The sequence below is a fragment of the Leucoraja erinacea genome, chromosome 17 (assembly GCF_028641065.1).
Source record: "Leucoraja erinacea ecotype New England chromosome 17, Leri_hhj_1, whole genome shotgun sequence".
Lineage (NCBI taxonomy): Eukaryota > Metazoa > Chordata > Chondrichthyes > Rajiformes > Rajidae > Leucoraja > Leucoraja erinaceus.
Window position 1 is genome coordinate 34,064,005 of NC_073393.1, and position 20,317 is coordinate 34,084,321.

Below are 20,317 nucleotides of genomic sequence, written 5' to 3' on the forward strand. Positions count from 1 at the left end.
TGAAATCTACTTGCCTTAAGTTTTAACAAATGTACAAGCATGACCTCTGCCACTCTTGAGGTAAAATATCAAAGCATGCATTTAATTCTGTTCCTGTTAAGGAGGTAGAGGATTTAATCGTTCATACTGGTGCTCTATTCAAACATGCATGATAGTTCAAGAAAGCCTCTACTGTAATCTGCTAGGAAATGGATTTGAAACCAAACAAGGACACTTCAGTCTCGATGACTCATTGGTCTACTTGTATTGTCATTGATTTAGTTGTACAAAGAGACCTCTCTTGGTCATGAAGGATTCACCTAGCTCTTCCTTGCAAGAACATTAAAAACACTGCTTCCACAACTCTTTAAGGTTCCAAAGATTCATGACTCCAAGAACAACATTCACATCATCCGGTGGTGATTCCTTATGTTTAAGGTAGGTCTATATGTGCCTTCAAAAGATAATCTAAATTAAACCTCAAGAATACTCTGGATTTTATATATTTTAATCAAGTGCCCTCTCACTCTTCCAGACTTCACTGGACAGAAGCATCACCAGTCAAATCTTTCTCATAACACAATCTGCCTCTTTATTGTTTCCAAAGCATTAAAATCCTTCCTTAAATAAGGAGACTAATAACATACACAGACCAAATGGAATGCATTAAAGCCCTATATCACTAAAATATAATCATACCATTTTGGTATTAAATTCCCCCAGCAATAAACAATAATATTCTGTTAGGATTCTACTTGCATGCCTGCATACTTGCATACTGACCTTTTGAAAATCATGGTCTTAGACATCCAGATCTCTGGCACTGCAGTTTAGAGATGAAAAATACATTTTTACGGGCGGCACAGTGACATAGTGGTAGAGCTACTGCTTACAGCCCCAGAGATCCTGACTACAGGTGCTTGTCTGTATGGAGTGTGTTCGTTCTCCCCGTGACCTGCGTGGCCTTTCTCCGAGATCTTCGGTTTCCTTCCACACTCCAAAGATGTACAGGTTTGTAGGTTAATTGGATTGGTATAAATGTAAAACATTGTCGTATGTGTGCACGCGTGTAGGGTAGTGTTAATGTGTGGGGATCGCTGGTCAGCGCGAGCTCAGTGGGGAGAAGGATCTGCAAACTAAACAAAATATTTTCCAGATAAGATCTATGGGCGCTTTTACTACATTTGTGAATTTCTGTTACAATGCAAGGTGCACACATAATCAATGACATTCCTGTTAGACTTTGGCTGTGATTTCCTGTCACCACATTAGCACAAAACACATCCCTAATCCAAGTCCGCACAATTAGTTACCCTACCACCCCAACAACATTATCCATGAAACATTTAGAAAGTTAAAAAAAAAAAAAATGTTGTTCTTCCTGTTTATGAGAATACTTAACATGTCTGGCTGCTCAACTACAACAACTAGATGCTCTTTGCTGGATTGACAGCGGACTAAAACAGGCCAGAAAGTGCTTGGGCTCGTGCAAGAAAGCTATTAAGGAAAAGGAATGTTATTTTGGAGGTGATCTTGGAAAACACCAAAAGGAAACCCACCAAAAGTATCAAGGACCAAATTATCTGAAAACATTGCATGTGATGTACTTTAAACATGGAATCATAATCTTTCTTTAAAACTTGAGCACTGACACTTCTTTTTGCAGCTGTTAAAACAGGTTTTATTTTGAACAGCTGCAAAAATCATCTTAAATACCTACAAATTTATGATTTACAAACTGGCCTCGGAGTTTGAACTGAGCTCCAGATTTTTTTTGAGTGACAAATTCCCTTAGATTTGCCATGTTACCTGCCACAAAAATACTTCTCTAGTACATTTGCTCGAATTTGCATTTGTTCCCAATCAAAGATGCTCCACTAAAAAAGCGAGTTCGGTATTCTGCAAAACGCAAGGAATCATGGGATCTGTCAAAGGTCGAAAGCTATAAATATAAATCGAACAAAGTGCTGTAGATTCAGTGAGTATAGTTTGGGTCCGATATTTTGTCCTTTTTCAGCGGTAGATGGGCGGGTTGGGGGGAGCACAGGTGGGAGACCGGGCGGGTCGGGGGGGGGGTGGGGGAAAGACCGGGGACTGTCCAGTGGCGGTTAATGTGTCCATAATGTTTTGGACACAGCAATGTCATGTAAATGAAAGTAGCCATGATCAGTATTTTGTTGCATAATCTTTGCATGAACAGCAATAAAAGATTCCAAAGATGATGGAAAGACTGGGGGAAAGACAAGGTGCTGAGAGTTCTCTTATTTTTTAGCATTACGGAGGCAATTAAACACACCTGAGCAATTACAAACACCTATGAAGCTATGTGTCCCAAACATTATGGTGCCCTGAAATGGGGGGGACTATGTATGAACACTGCCGTAATTTCTACATGGTGAAAGCAAAATGTATAAAAATACCCTTTAATAAAATCTGATAATGTGTACTTTAACCACATGTGTTTTGTTTTTCTATTATAAATCCTAAATTGTGGTGTACAGAGGCAAATAAACAAATGACGGGTCTTTGTACCAAACATTATGGAGGGCACTGTAATCTATGGTGTCCAATGCCTGCAGAAAAAAAAATAATTCCTTTGGTAAATGCACCTCTCCTCACTTAGATTAGATTAGATTAGTTTATTGTCATTGACATTTTGTTTCCCTGCAGTCATACATATAATTAAAAAAGTGACAAAAACACACAATCAACACAAATTTCACCAAACACCTCCTCACTGTGGTGGAAGGCAAAATCTTAAAGTCTCTGTCTCTTCCTTCAAAGTTTGTGCATGTGGTTTTGAACTTGTGTTAGTCTTGACCTTTTCCCTCTGCGTGACCCTGGTTTCCTCAATGTTTGCTGCATTTCTATTTGACTTATTTTTAGCCTCTTTCTATAGTCCTCTCTCTTGTCTCTCTGGGCTTCATGAAGCATTCCTACCTCAAGAGACGTTTTAAGAGTTAAATCCAATAAAGGCTTCAGTGAATAATCTAAATTGATAATGCATTTTTGCGAAAGTGTTGCATAGCCAGAGACAGATAATTTCACAACAATCATGTATTTAAAGAACAACCTGAAACACCCTGGTTTAGAAGCCTGTAGCCGTATATTGGGTAATAGGAATAATATAGATAGTTGGTTGATGGTAGAAAGAGACACAGTGGCCTGTTTCTAAGATTCATTTGTTTGACAAAACAACTTAAACTCTTATATCAAAAATGCAAGAGTTCTTCCACATTTTAATACACACACTGAGCTTTCAGAACATAATTTATCCGTTATTGTAAACATTAGACAATATTAAACAAATGTATCAATTTATTCTCATTGTCAAATTTTTCAAGAACTGAGGGTGTAAAAACATTTGAACTGTCGGAGATAATGAAGAAATCAATGTAAATGTCAGGAAATATCTACAGCACATATTAGACAAAAAGAACAAAGTTTGTCCAAACTGGACATGGATGAACATATTTAGGTGAAAATTGAACAATTCACAAACCTACAGCTGAATGGATTTAGGTGGCTGGATAGGATACAAGGAATACATAGTAGTGCTCATTCTGAAAGTTGTCCCTTCTACTGTAAAACTTGTGTGACAAGGTCAATAAATTTCTGTTAATCAATCAAATCCAACTACAGAACATCTCGAATTACTGAAAAATCTGCAGCAGTCACATCAGTGAGGATATAAGAGTTTGTTGTTTTGCCAAACAAATGGATCTTAGAAACAGGCCATAATGTGTAAGAAAGAACTGCAGCTGCTGGTTTAAATCGAAGGTAGACACAAAATGCTGGAGTAACTTAGCGGGTGAGGCAGGATCTCTGAAGGGAAGGAATAGGCGACGTTTCGGGTCGAGACCTTTCTTCAGATTGATGTCAGGGGAGAGGGTGGGACAAAGATAGAATGTAGGCACAAACAGTGAGACTAGTGGGAGAAGTGGGAAGGGGAAGGAATGGAGAGAGGGCTATCTGAGGTTAGAGAAGTCAATGTTCATGCCTCTGGGGTGTAAACCACCCAAGCGAAATATGAGGTGCTGTCCCTCTCCCACACGAAATATCGTTGGCTATGCAACACATTCTCAAAGCTGAACTATCAACTTAGATCAGCACTGTTGACTTCCTTCGTTCATGTTCAAAATTCTCTATTTATCCACAAATATAGAAACAACACTTGGATGCGAACCACCAGCCCTACAAATTTTCATGCAGACCAATGTATTGAGAAGAGCGGTAAAAGATCACGGGGAACAGTGAGAGAATTTTGCTTGCATGAAGATGATTCACCAAATCAAGAGCTTTTGGTCAAGAAAGAAAAGCCTTGTACTTATAAATTACCTTAACCAACCACCATATCTCCCAAAGGCAGTTACAGCCCATGAAGTACTTTTGAAGTGCAATAACATTTGGAATGTGGTAAGACAGCCAATTTGCACTATGTAGCTCCCACACACAGCAATGTGATAAATATTAGAATTTTGTTTTTAATGATGGAGGGAGAGAGATTTGGCCAGGAATAACTCTCATGCTCTAGTTTAGTTTAGAGATACAGCGCGAAAACAAGCCCTCCAGCCCACCGAGTTCGTACCGACCAGCAATTCCCGCACATTAACACAAGCCTACACACAATAAGGACAATTTACATTTATACCAAGTAAAAAACCCAAGCCAATTAAAGTTAAGCTCGACAAACCTGTACGTCTTTGGGGTGCGGGTGGAAACCTAAGATCTCAGAGAAAACTTTCTGTTTGAAGGTAATGATAGTCTCATTAGGGGATTGTGAATGGAATTGAACCGTGCAGTGACTATCCTGACTTCTGACCTCATGACAGAGGCAAGGTCATTGACGAGGCAGATTAAAATGGACCCTGCAGAACCACTGGAGTGATGCCCTCGATTTAATTTAGTTTAGTTTAGACTTACAGCGTGGAAACAGGACCTACGGCCCACCGAGTCCGCACCGACCAGCGATCCCCGCACATTAACACCACCCTACACACACTAGGGACAATTTTATATTTACGTCAAGCCAATTAACGTACAAACCTGTATATCTTTGGAGTGTGGGAGGAAAACGAAGATCTCGGAGAAAACCCACGGTGGTTACAGGGAGAACTTAAAACATCCGTACAGACAAGCGCCCGTAGTCAGATCGAACCCGGGTATCTAGTTACTGCCTATTGAGAGGCTGAGAACATTAGAATGAGGAAAAAACATTTCCTTTTACCTTTTGCACTCATGTACAGTGCTCCATCATTAAAAATGGGGATATTTTTGGTAGTATTTCTACCATTAGCTGATTGATTGTCCACCATTATTTCAAGACCAAACTGGGCAAGTCCGCAATGATATGATCCTATCAGCAAGGACATGCTGCATTTTGGTTCCATCTCCTTCAATGCTGGAAGCTAAAATGCTGCCAAGTACTAACAGATACAGTGTAGTTTTGTTGGCCGAGATTGTTTTTTCCTACATCAGTTATATTTACCAAATTTCCATCCAGTTATGCACTGTTTAGTCTGCATTACTTCAAAGTGACATTCCATTTTGGGGCATAACGGATAGCTAATAATCCCAACACTACTTTATTTCAGAAATTCAGATAACAAGATTAGCTGCAACAGTCATACTCCAAGAAATTATAACTGGGCAGCACAGTGGAGCAGCTGTAGAGTTGCTGCTTTATAGCGCCAGCAACCTGGATTTGATCCTGACTAGGTGTGTTGTCTGTACGGTCTCCCTGCGACTGCGTAGGTTTTCTCTGAGTGCTCTGGTTTCCTCCCACGTTCCAATGACGTGCAGGTTTGTAGGTCAATTGGTTTCTGTAAATCTGTGGCATTCTCTGCCGCAGAGGGCGGTGGAGGCCGGTTCTCTGGATACTTTCAAGAGAGAGCTAGATAGCGCTCTTAAAAATAGCGGAGTCAGGGGATAAGGGGAGAAGGCAGAAACGGGGTACTGATTGGGGATGATCAGCCATGATCACATTGAATGGCGGTGCTGGCTCAAAGGGCCAAACAGCCTACTCCTGCACCTATTGTCTAAATTGTCCATAGTGTGTAAGATGTAACTAGATTACATAGTTACTAGTTTATTTTTGTACTGGCATTAACTGCAGAGTACATCATGTTTTTATCATGTGGACATGTTTACAAGCAGAAACAACAATGACAACATTGTTTTAGGATGTTGAATCCAGGAAGAATTGACATTTAGTACAGGGGAAATGTAGTGTTTGCCATTCTTGTAATATTACTCATTCTAACATGTTTGCTGTAAATCTTTTCAAAATCCCAAAGGCTGCAGGAAGATTGTTGTTCTTCATTACCTCGATTATAATCCATCATGGTGAGACTCTACTTACACAATTCCATATTTTATCTATCTAGTTGTAGACAGTATAAATTGTAACTGGTCCTATTACTCTTCATACTTATGCTGATTCTCCAGGATTTATCCTTGGCACAATTCTATTTCTCATCCATTTACCAGACGAGGTGGCACAGTCACACAGCAGTAGAGTCGTTGCCTTATCTGAATATTTGCACCGGAGACCCGTTCTCCCTGTGGGTTTTCTCAGAGATCTTCGGTTTCCTCCCACACTCCAAAGACGTGCAGGTGTGTAGGTAAATTAGGTATGTTACAAAACCTACCTGAATCGTCATTGGGAATCTGCCCAAAGCCATGTCCGCGATTTTGGCGCTGTTTGGAGGGGGCGGGTTTAAAACGCGATTTTTACTAGGCTGTTCCAATCGCAGATGTTCAGCCTAGTAAATCATTAACCAAAAATCGCTGCAAGACCCGGTCGCAAAAGGTATTATTAGTTTTATAGGCCTCGAATAATAGTTATAATAGTTTTAAAATCACTCTCTCACTCCGCAACCTCTCGCAGCCCCAGGGTTTTATAAAGCAAACAATTAAAGGTATGTACCTTATTTTTACATTAAATGGGGCGTGTATATAACCCTGTATATAAAGTTTTCTATAGCGAGTAGTTCATTTTGGGCTTTTTATATCCCGCAGTATTTTTCTCGGCATTTGAGGGCACTAATCCAGCGCAATATGAACGTTCTAAACCAGCGCGTTCACAGGAACCCACTAGAAAGCCGATTTAAATGGGCATTTATTTACAGCAATTGAACACCAAATTCCTTCCATTTGGCCTATAAATTAATGTAAATTAGATATAAAAATCATGTTATATTGTGAATTATTTGTGAATAATCTTTGGACACTTAGGCTATTTAAGAAATGGATAGATGTTTATATCTAGTAATTGAATTTTGATTAAACATGATTTTCTTTTTTAGTATTTACTATTTGTTTTAGCGTTTAACTTTATAATCTCTACCTTTTTTTCTAAAATTGAAAAATTGAGGAAAAACAACGTGTACAGAGTTGCTTATTGGTTGCAGTCTGAGGAGTATGATGATGCTACTGATTATGATATGCCAATGTACCAGCTAGCAGCTGATCTTCTCCATAAAGACTTGGTCTTTTGCTAGAAATTGTAATTTATTTACCTATCCATAACTGACTTGCAGCATATTATACAATAATATTAAAGTTCTGATCTTGAGAATATCACATTTTTGAATTTTCAAGGCAGTCTGGTTGTTTATTACCATTTCTGTCACATCGGTCAATTTGTAATTAGCTACAATTAGGTAATTAGCTAATTATATGCTTTAATTTCATGTCATCCAAGTAAGATTGTTTTATATTTTTTCAGAATGCTTCAATCTATGATAGGTGAAAATTTCATTCAGTTCTCTTAATTCTTAAGAAAGTTACGGGCTTTTGACTATCCAAGATCACAGCTTTTTTGTAATGTCCATTGAAAATCAATAGGGAACAAGATGCTAATTTCCGAGTGTGAAAATGGCCATAACTTTTGTAATACTTGAGATATGAAAGTGAATTTGGTGTCAAATTAAACTTGTTGTTATGCTTTATCTGATGGGATAAATTGCAGACTTGATTTTTAAAATCTCAAAATTTTGTAACATTGCTAGGTAAATTGGCTTGGTATAAATGTAAATTGGCCCTAATGTGTAGATAGCATTAATGTGCGGGGATCGCTGGTCGGTGTAGACTCGCTGGGCTGAAGGGCCTGTTTTGCGCTGTATCTCAAAACTAAACTAAAAACGTCCGCTTGGCGCTTTAGTCCAACGTGTTCACAGTTGCGTAGTAGCCTACTTCGCCATTATCCCCTTTGTGCACCAATTGTCAGACTGTTGGTTTGCCATCCAGCAATGCATGCAGAGGCATTTCTTGCCACTAAGTACGAGGAAGATGGAAGCCTTTGGGCTGGATCATAAGACAGTGCATTTTGCAGTCAGAGAATCAATCTCAGTTGAGGCCCCACCTTCATGGCAGGCCTACAAAAAGTGTTTAAATATCTTGATTAGGCAAGCATTTAAAACTAGATTTAAATAATTTATCAAAACGCCATAAAATAGCTTAAGGAACCACCAACAGAAGGCAAGAATAAATCACGGGACAGTCTTTAATTACCATTCACAAGCCAAAAATCCACCCCTTTTGTGTGGCATTCATGCAAGGCCATAAATGCAAATTTGGTGCCACGGAACAAACTTTTGATAAGCAAGAAGATACAGATGCTACGGATTGTCCAGTTGGGTTATTTAAAGTGTACAACAGTGATTATTTTGATACGGCACTGTAGGCCCCCCAATAGACTGGGAGTTAGACAAGCAAATGCAAAGCGAGATAAAAGACAGCTGCAGAGAATAATGAGCTTGCAGTAGTTGATGATTTTAACTTCCCTAATATTGATTGGGATTGTCATATGCTAAGGGATTTCATAGGGGCAGAATTTAAGTGTGTCCAGGCATGTTTTCTCAAGCATTAGTGAGAGGGCAACACAACATCCGGATGATAGTTGAGGCAGGGAAAATCATTGAGGTGGCTATGGGGGACTTTAGGACCAGTGAACATCGTTCTATTCATTTTAAAATGGAGATGAAACGGACAGGTGTGGGTATAGAGTCATAGAATCTTAAGAGCATGGAAACAGGCCCTTCAGCCCAACTTGCCCACTCCAGCCAACATCCCCCATCTGCACTATTCCCACCTGTCTGCGTTTGGCTCATATCCCTCCAAACCTACCCTATCCATGTTGCTATCTAAATGTTATTTAAACGTTGTGATAATACCTGCCTCAACTACATCCTCTGGCAGATCGTTCCATACACCCGTCACCTTTGTGTGAAAATGTTACCTCTCAGTTTCCTATTAAATCTTTCCTCCTTCACCTTAAACCTATGTCCTCTGGTTCTTGATTCCCCTACTCTGGGCAAGAGACTCTTTGCGTCTACCCAGTCTATTCCTCTCATGATTGTGTACACCTCTATAAGATAACATGGTGCCCAAAAATGTGACACAATACTCTAAATGCGGCCTCACCAACATCTTGTAAAACTGCAACATAACCTCCCAACTTCTACACTCTATGCTCTGACTGATGAAACAAACTACCAGAAGAAGTTGTAGAAACAGATACAATTACAACTTTTAATTTCAGGTACATGGAAAAGAATGAGAAGGATATGGGCCAAATAGTCAAATAGGAGTGGTTCAGAAAGGTACCTTGGTTGGCATGAATGGGATTGGCTGAAGGGCCGATTTTTATGCTGTATAAATATGACTACACATTCAAGCTCAACACATGGATTTACATTAAGAATACAAATAGTATATTAAGTAAACATAGCAGTAATGAAAGTCTCCAGAGCCAAGTTAATGCCTGGGGGCATAGCCCAATGTTGTTGCCTGCCAGAAATGTAATCCTCCCAACATTAGCTGGCAAGGTAATTATATACTTACCAGCCAGCAAGCATTTCTTTTGAAGTTTGCACCGCAATCAGAAGCAACAATAAATCAGGGCTTATCTAAAATAAAACTTGCCTCATACAACTCCATTACATTTTCCCCATCTCACCTTATAACTATCCCCTCTAGTGTGGAACATTTCCATACTGGTTATGACTGTGAACCCGATCTATGCTCTATCACTGAGATGCGTGGCATTCTATGTCATGATTTTGTACCTGAACTGCTCTTTCACGTTTGTCAAAAAGCACACATCTCAACTTTCACCCTTTCATGCACCCCCCAACAGATTTCTGATCCAGTAAAGAACTGCAACCTGTAAAATATGACAGGAGGGTTATCTGGGCCCAGTATTCAAGAAGAAATGATTCCATCAACATTGATATATTTGCAGTAGTTGTTTTGCGAGCAAATTTGGTGAGGTCTGGACAGAAAACAGAGGTCCTGTATTAGCTCTTGTTTCTGGGTACAACGTATCCTAACAAACCAACAAATTTTAACCAGTAAAAATCAAAGTTAGGTTGGATTTGAGCATAAATAATTAAGTTTCAGAACATCAGAAATTATTGAGAGCTACTTTTTAGACAAATGTCCAGGCAGTTTGGGATACGCAATACAACTTAAACTGGAACAGTTTTAAAGGTAGACGTCAGCATGGTGGCGGGGTGGGAGATTGCAAACCTTCACTTGGTCCACCCTGTTTCGATTAATGCAATCAACCCGACGTGCATAAACAAATAGATGAAATAGAATAAGTTGACCTACAACTTTAGTCTGTGCATGCCATACGGAAGAAGATGAAGCACGGTGGCGTGGCAGTAGAGTTGCTGCCTTATAGCGTCAGATACTCGGGTTCGATCCTGACTTCAGGTGCTATATGTACGGAGTTTGCACGTTCTCCCAGTGACCATGTGGGTTTCTTCCGGATTCTCCGGTTTCCTCCCACATTCCAAATACCAAACTTCTCGATTGATTCCTTGCTTCAGCACAACATGAACGCAAGGTTCAATTTTCACAATAAAGAGGATTTGGTTTGAATTAAAATATTAACGTGAAATTTTCTAAAATGTAAAATGGGACCATTTCATAACAAATTATGAAAAAGCTGTCGGCAACATTTAGATATCAATCTTACTCAGTGGCATTTCACTGAAAGATATACTGACATACACTTAGAAACTACCCAGGGAAATGGTTAATCCCTTTAGTTTATATAGAACTTGAATAACATGACAAACGTATTGAATGTTGCAAAGTCTTCGTCTTTGGTAATGTGATATAAATACACACCAAGACCAAGTTTTTAAAAATTGTTTTGAAATTAGGAGAAAGTCATGCATTACCTTAATACCACAGGAATGTATTAGACTTTGGAATCCCAGTTCCAGCCAACTTTATTCCACATCCACAAAATGCTTCCTACCACTTATTTTACTGAAGATGCTTTTCCCATTAGAAACGAAATAACATTTAGGCTGATCTGACAGCAAATGATCAGCTATAGGGAAGCACACAAAGACATGAGCCTAGATTTAAATACAACAAAATAAAATTCACTGTGAGCAGTGAGAGTCTACACATCAGATATAAAACACATGGAGATCCATATATATGCTCAAAGAAATTACACAATTCCATTGGTTAGGGGTCAAATCAATTCTGGATGTGTATTAATGGAAATAGGAAAATTACAACCTAGAGTTGCTGAGAGGAAAAAAAAATGGTATTTATATTGTGAAATTGTTGAATTTAGAAGTCTATAAAATATGTATTCAATGGATGAGATGTTTCTTAAGTTTATAATGTGATTTGTAGAACAGTGTAAAATGCAGAGGACAGAAGGGGAGAATAGAAAAAAAATTAACAAGGCAGCCGACCAGAGCTCAGGTTGAAGGAGATATTTCATACAGCAGTTGCCTTACAGTTGTCTAGATTCAATAATGAGTTTGATAATTTTATATAGAACCACTACCGCAATTTGTTTTAGACAGCAGCTAATGGCATTCGAACTGGTATCTTCAACTACACCTCGTCTAATGCCTACTTTTGATGTCCCATTAAGGGCCTGTCCAACTTGGGCGTAATTTGCGCATAATTTACGCGCCATGATGCACGTGTCATGGTGCATGGTGACGTAGGCAGTGACGTGTGGTCGCGACTGGCGCCCCAAGATTTTGGGATTCACAAAATCTTCCCGCGCCACCCGCTTGACTCGCAAATGACGCCCGAGTGGGACAGGTCCTTTATTCTACCAACTCATTTTGCACCGTCGTCCCTTTTGGCATTCTCTGCATCCCTCCCGTTTTGTGATTTGCTCTCTGTTCACCTTTTCTGATGCTCTTTTCTACAACTCCCAACCATTTCTAATATCCATCAACTCACATCACGAGTTTCTTCCTGACACTTGGTGCTGGCTGCAAAGATTTTATTTCAGATTTCCAACAATATTTTCTTTTTGCAATTTAGACTATTTTCAACTTAATTCATTACAGATCTGACATATAATTATAGAATGGACACAACTTCCTAAAATGAAAGGAAGCAACAGTTACCTGGGTTAGTATTTAATCCACCCAGAACAAAGATCTAAAGTATGAGATGCGATATGTTAGACCTTTATTCCCAGGAGGGAAATTGGTCTGCCAACAGTCACAAAACACAACAATATACATGAAACATGAAATTAAAGTGACGAATGGAAAGTCCAGGATTTGGGATGCGCAAATATTTGGAGGGGGGGGGGGCCACAGTGAAAAAGGATCTCCTACAGCATTCTGTGCTGCATCTCGGTGGAACTAAGATCTGTTGGTTCATCTGTTGCTGGAAGTGCACCTCAGGTTGACCAGTGTGTCATGGAGGGGGTGAGCTGTATTGTCCAAGATGGTCTGCAGTTTGAGGGGCATCCTCCCCTCCAAGGCCATCTTCAGTGAATCCAACCATCTCCAGGACGGAGCCAGCATTCCTGATGAGTTTGTTGATCCTATTCCCATCCACGGCCTTTGTCCTGCTACCCAGCACACGACAGTGAAGATGGCACTGGCTACCACCAATTGGTAGAACATCTGCAGCATCTTATGGCGGATGTTGAAAGAGCGGGGCCTCCTCAGAAAGTACAGATGGCTCCGTCCCTTCTTATACAGTGCCTCAGCATTCCTAGACCAGTTCAGTTTACTGTCCAGGTAAACTCCAAGGTACTTGTACTCCTTGATAAACTGCACATTCACACCCTTGATGGAGACAAGGGTGTTCTGCTCCTAAAGTCCACCGCTAACTCCTTTGTCTTATCGGTGTTGAGCTGCAGGTGATTCAGCCAACATCACTCAACAAAGTCGTCGACTACGCCTGTGTATTCAGCTGCCCTCCCCTCACTGATGCAGCCCATTATTGCAGTCATCCGAAAACCTCTGCAGGTGGTAGGAGTCTGAGTTGTATCTGAAGGCGGAGGTGTAGATGGTGAACAGGAAGGGAGAGAGGACCGTCCCCTGTGGGGCCCCTGTGTTGCTCACTACCATGTCCGAGACACAGTTCTGCAGCCTGACAACTGTGGTCGTCCAGTCAGGTAATTGGTAATCCAGGACACCAATGAAGTATCCACCTGCATCTTCGTCAGTTTGCTATCTAGCAGTGCAGGCTGGATGGTGTTAAAAGCACTGGAGAAGTATAAAAAACATGACTCTCACAGTGCTACCCTCTTATCCAAATGAGCATTGGAACGATGAAGAAGGTGGATGATGTCGTCCTTCACCCCCATCTTTGTTTTGTAAGTGAACTGCAGGGTATCCAGGTAGTGGTTTAATCAGGGGTCACAGGTGAGTGAGCACCAGCCTCTCCACGAACTTCATGATGTGTGTGGTCAGCGGCACCAGTCTGTAGTCATTGGAGGAGCTGGAACACGTCCTCTTTGGTACAGGAATCAGGATGGATGTCTTCCACGTCACAGGAAATCTCTCCAGGCTCCGGCTCAGGCTGAAGATATGCTGTAGCACTCCGCACAACTGGCTGGCACACGTCTTGAGTATCCTAGAGCTGACACAATCTGCGCAGAGTCTGCTCAGCTCTTTCCTCACCTGCTCAGTCTTGATGGCCAGGTGCGACAAAGAAAGGGCAGAGGAAGTGGACCAAGGGGAAGAGTCTGTCAGGGAGCACTGGGGAGGGTGGGCAGAAGCCCCTCCATCAAATCTGATTATTATTGCAAATATTAAAAATCTTCTCATTGAAGCTTAGCTAAAAATTAAGAATACCTGTAAATGTTAGTTTATTTCAACTAGCAAATGTCACCGATTCAAGAAAGGTTGAGTTTTAATCTCCATCGTACGATTGGATCATATAATCAGAACAGATTTCAGGCTTACTCAAGGAATGCTTTATTTCATTCAGATAAGATGGCTGGCTGTTCGGTGGTTTAGGCATGTAAAAGCAACTCTTCATCGTGTGAAAGGAAGCAGCAAGTCCTCCCGTGGCAGGAAAAATATTTGTCTTTTAATCACCACCACTAATATTAGTTTAACTGTTAACCCTATTATCTTCATTGCCTGTTAATCCCATTTTCCTGTCACTGCGGAATTGCTATACAGTGCTTGGCTACTGTGTCCACCAGCAACTACGTCAAAATACACTTCCTCAACAGCGCGAGTGTTATATTAATACAAGTTTTTTATTTTTTAAACTTTTTTGAATTTGCATTTGTCTATGGTGGGTATTACTTTTTAAAATAAAAAAGAGCTGCTTTTTTCAATGTACCTTCACTTCGTCACATGTAACCTAGCACCAGCAGCTTATTTCTCAAGTTGCAATAACAATAACACAGAGATCTGTTATAGTATTGTAGTTGGGACAGCAAAGTGACGCAGCGGTAGAGTTGCTGCCTTACAGTGCCAGAGACCCAGGTTCAATTCAATTTCAATTCAATTCAATTTCAACTTTATTTTTCCGTTAGGAACTTTGGTCTCTGCAGCCACACACCAAAAATAATCAATTTTACAAGACACACAACCAACTCAATTCACAGAGCCATCCATCACAGTGAATCTCCTCCTCACTGTGATGGAAGGCAAAGTCTTGTCTCTCCCCTGCTCTCTATCCTCTCCCGATGTTAAAGCCCTCGGCGGGCGATGGTGAGTCCCGCGGCCATTAAGGCCGCGCCGCGATGTAAGGCCCTGCTCCGGGTCTTAATGTTGGAGCCCCCGGTGGGCGACGGCAACTCCCGCGGCCGTTAAACCTGTGCCGGGCGATGTCAGGCCCCGCTACGGGTCATATTCAGCACCGCAACTCGGGCGTGAGAAGCTGCCGCCACGGGAGCTCCGAAAAACGGTCTCCCACCAGGGACCCGCAAGCTCCTGATGTCACCATCCACCGGGCCTGCGGCTGGAGCCTCCGAAGCTCTGAAGTCTGGTCGCAGCCGTGCGCCACCACAGCTCGCCACGCTCCGAGGCCGGCCAGCCCCACGATGGTAAGTCCGCAGGCTCTGCAGGCTCCGCGACTGGAGCCCCCAGGTCGTTCCGACTGGTGGCTGCTCTACGGTGCTAGGCCCCAACGACAACAGAGACACGACAGGGAAAAGGGTCTCCCGTGCAGGGAAGAGATTTAAAAGTTTCCCCCACCCCACCCCATTCCCACCCCCCACATATACACAATTAAAAACAATATAAAGACCACAGCAAACCACACAATGGAGGGTTAAAAATTAAAAAAGGACAGACGGACTGCAGGGGCCGCCGCCATTACAACATCTCCCTGACTACGGGCGTTGTACTGTATGGTGTTTTACATTCTCCCTGTGACTGCGTGGGATTTCTCTGGGGACTATGGTGTACTCCCACATTCCAAAGACGTGCAGGATTGTGGGTTAATGGTCTTCCGTACATTGTCCCTAGTGTGTAGGATAAAACTAGTCTACTGGTGATCGCTTGTCGGCATAGACTCAGTCGGGCAAAGGGCACATTTCTACACTGTAACTCTAAACTAAACGTATTCATCAGATTAACTACTAAAAACTTGAACAATTAACTACTAGAAAGTTCTAACTTTATATGGTTGCCAGTCACTGTGACATAGTTTAAATTCACCGCTGTTGGCAACAATACATCAACAAGTGGTTACGGCATTTGCCACAAAAAAAAACACGTAAACTTTCCTCATTTGAACGATTAATACCTAGCCTGTGATCAAAACACCGTTTCTAACATTATCTTGGGTTTGCTGAGGTCAGTACAGCCCTGACTAGTCTTTCGACTTTTGTTACCTTTTGAAATGATCATGATAAAACTCCGATTTGCAGGTCACCATGTCAGTGTTCTCTGTATTGATAGTTTCACGACTACGAACTCCACCAAAGACGTACAGCTCCAAGCCAACACCACACGCTACAGCACCAAACCTACAAAGAAACAAATTACAATATCTATGTAGCCAAGCACCAAAAAATTAACTGTATATACAAATCATTATGAAATTTGGAGCATCCAATCTTATCGTCAAATCGGACTGCAATATCAGCAGCAAACAAGAAACCTCACGTTTGCTTTATTGATTTCCTCATGTTCTTACACTTGGTTATTCATTTTTTTTTAAATGCAAATAAATATTCTCCAACAACATATATTTAGGGGTCAGCTATCTCTTGAACAGCAATCTGAATTATTCAAAACATTACCATAAAAACAAATTTTAAACACAATTATAAATGAAAAATTAGAGCATTTAATTTAGAAATAAAATCATGTTTTATACTGTCTTAAAACTGATAGACTGAATAACTTGGATAATGCAATTTACTATTTCGCCAACGTTATATAATCAAGGTTTTAGTCGTAACACTGAGAGAGAGAAATAAAAAACAATTACAATTGCTGAAAATACCTTGGGGCAAATGTGTGCTACATTTTGGTAAGTTAAATTAGTTAAACTAAACACACATAGTGATTGGCTGGACTCTGGAGTATTGTTGCGCAGAGAGGCTCGAGGGTACAAGTACATAATTTCGTGAAAACGGTAAGACAGGATCGCGAGGGTGAGGGCGGCATCTGGTTCAATTGCCCTCATCTGTCAGTGTACTGAGTTGGGATAACATGTTACAACTATACAAGACGTGGGTGAGATCACGCTTGGGAGTACTGTGTACAGTTCTGGTTGTCTAGCTATCGGAAGGACGTCATTATACTAAAAAGATTCGTAAGGATGTTGCTGGGACTGTAGAGCTTGGGTTATAAGGAAAGACGGAATAAGCAGGAGCACAGGCGTATTGATAAGACTAGACTAAGTGGGTCCCATGTTCACATGGAAGGGCTGGTCCCCGTAAACAATATTCCATCTCCCCACCAATTTCAATATTGGTGGCCAGTGGGGGGGGGGGGGGGGGGGGGGGGGGGGGGGGGGGGGGGGGAGCGCCGGTATGGGTGTCATTGGCTGCAGGGACTACTGGTCTCCAGAGGGCTAGTAAGGACATTGTGGGCCAAATGGATTCTTGGGGTGGCAGCTCAGTCCCTAAAGCCTGATGTGCTGGCAGCTCACTCACGGCTGGTGGGTTGGCAGTTGACTCACGGCTATTCCTTGAAATTCCATTTCAAGCAGAGTGCAAGGCCACCAAATTCAAATCCATTTTCCTACCATTTCAAGCAGAGTGCAAGGCCACCAAATTCAAGTGCGGTTTCTTACCCCTTCGAGCAGGGTGCAAGGTCACAAAATTCAAGTGCAGTTTCCAACCACTTTAAGCAGGGTGCAAGACTACCAAATTCAAGTGCAGTATCATACCACTTCAAGCAGGGTGCAAGGCCACCAAATTCAAGAGCAGTTTCATACCATTCAAGGAGGGTGCAACAACACCACATTCAAATGCAGTTTCATACCATTTCATGCAGGGTGCAAGGCCACCATATTCAAATGCAGTTTCATACCATTTCAAGCAAGGTGAAACCACCATAAAACCACACAAAACACCACACACAGTTCAGTAGACATTCAGTGTTTTCAGTTGATTCACAGCTCAGAGCTGTGACCTCTCCCTCCCCATCATACAGAGACTGTGCTACACCCACACTTCTGGGTTTTATAATCCCTCCCCCTTCCACCGGAAAAAATGTGGCCTTCATAATGTGATTGACAGGAGAGAGATTCTCAACATTTTTTAAACACTAACAACCATTAGCAGTGCATTTTTACTTCAACCCAAACAACCATTAGCAGTGCATTTTTACTTCAACCCAAACAACCATTAGCAGTGCATTTTTACTTCAACCCAAACAACCATTAGCAGTGCATTTTTACTTCATTAGCAGTGCATTTTTACTTCATTAGCTGTGCATTTTTACTTCATTAGCTGTGCATTTGTACTTCATTAGCAGTGCATTTTTACTTCATTAGCAGTGCATTTTTACTTAAATAGCTGTGCATTTTTACTTCAAACCAACCATATTTTCACTTTCAAACCACATTAAGGGCACTCACAGTTGAGTAGACACGTGTTCAGTGTTATTCAGAGCTCAGAGAGACGTGACCCTCTTGGTTCCTCCATCTTGCAGAGACTGAGTGAGGCATTTACTCAGGGGTTTATAGTCCCTCCCCCCTCCCACCAGCAGGGGCAGCAGAGAGAATGGCATTTAAAAAAAAAAAAAACATTAATATCTGTCTGATTTTTCATAGATGGGAAAAATCCTCCGGCCCGGAAGGCGGAGGGGGGCTCTGAGCGAGGTGGCCAAAAATGACGGCCGTAGGTGGCGGCATTTTCTCGGAAATCACGCCACAGCGAGCCAAAAGCAGTCAAGATCAGACTTTTAGTAATATAGATAATTGGTCACAGTCTTTTTCCCCTGAGTAGGAGAATCAGTAACTAAGGGGCATAGATTTAAGATCAGAGGGGAAAGATTAAAAGCGGATTTGAGGGGCATTTTTTGCCATAGGGAAGCTGGCGGGTATGTGGAACGATTTGCCAGAGGAAGTGGCAAAGGGGAGTAGAATTATGGTGTTTAAAAGATATTTGAGGTGCATGGATAGGAAAGGTTTAAAAGACATGGGACAAATGCAGGCACATGGGATGAGCTCAGGAAGGAAACATGGTCGGCGTGGACGAGTTGAGCCCAAGGGCTTGTTTCCACAATGTGAGTGAGACTTCATGACTCTTTGTGATTTATCATAACATCACAATTGTGTTACTCCAAGAAAGCATCGGCTGAACGATTGGCGCTAAAATATAAGCCAGTACAGAAACTGAGGGCTTGCTGTAACATGTTCAGTGAGTTAATGTTAAATGAAATACAGGAAATATTCTGATGGAACAGTCAACATAAATTTATGACAGAAAAATAATGATTGGTTAATTGTTGAGATGGTACTCAATATGGGGAACCGGATATATAACCATATAACAATTACAGTACGGAAACAGGCCATCTCGACCCTTCTAGTCCGTGCCGAACACATAATCTCCCCTAGTCCCATATACCTGCGCTCAGACCATAACCCTCCATTCCCTTCCCATCCATATAACTATCCAATTTATTTTTAAATGATAAAAAACGAACCTGCCTCCACCACCTTCACTGGAAGCTCATTCCACACAGCCACCACTCTCTGAGTAAAGAAGTTCCCCCTCATGTTACCCCTAAACTTCAGTCCCTTAATGCTCATGTCATGTCCCCTTGTTTGAATCTTCCCTACTCTCAGTGGGAAAAGCTTTTCCACGTCAACTCTGTCTATCCCTCTCATCATTTTAAAAACCTCTATCAAATCCCCCCTTAACCTTCTGCGCTCCAAAGAATAAAGCCCTAACTTGTTCAACCTTTCTCTGTAACTTAGTTTATTATTATATATGATAAACACAAAATGCTGGAGTAATTCAGCGGGACAGGCAGCATCTCTGGAGAGAAGAGGTGACATCACAAATTTAATGTATATTGATGAGACTTCCAGATAGTAAGGTACCAAAAGGTACAGAGATAGGGCAAGAAAACTGTGTTAATCAGTAATGATCTTACCTGTGCAATAGTAAAAATGAAATGTTATCTTTATCAAAAGGTCCCTTAAATGTTCTAATTTAAATGGTGCACATTTCATCAAATGCAAACTGTTTTAAAGATTTACTGAGTGCCATTCATGTTAATAAATTACAATTCCAATATGTTAGTCATAATCACTCCTGTCATGTAAATCTTTTTTTTATATGACATTAAACTTAGTTAATCCTTTCAGCGTTTCCTCCAATTATGCTTTACCAGCTGGTTATACAAGTATTTATCATTTGAAACATAATGAAAACAGCAAGAGGGTCCCATCTTGGAGAAGGATCCCGACCCGAAACGTCGCCTATCCATTCCCTCCCCAGATGCTGCCTGTGTGTCCTCCACCTTTTTTTTTTAACGCTCTATGAAAACAGCAGGATATTTAATCTTAACATACAGCAGTTCAGATATTTACAAAAAGGGTGATAATGGAGCAATTCTCTCTTTGAAAAAACAGAGCTTATTTTATCAACGTGAAGTTTTCAGCAAGACTT

General features: G+C 41.2%; 1 protein-coding gene across 1 annotated transcript in view; it reads right to left on the reverse strand.

Annotated features, from left to right (window-relative positions):
* The window catches only part of gan (gigaxonin), a 55,934-nt gene that overhangs the window by 12,089 nt on the left and 23,528 nt on the right, over positions 1 to 20,317 (reverse strand). Inside the window, exon 9 of the mRNA XM_055648944.1 lies at positions 16,073 to 16,207. Coding sequence (XP_055504919.1) covers positions 16,073 to 16,207 — 135 coding nt within the window. The remainder of the gene's footprint in view (positions 1 to 16,072; positions 16,208 to 20,317) is intronic.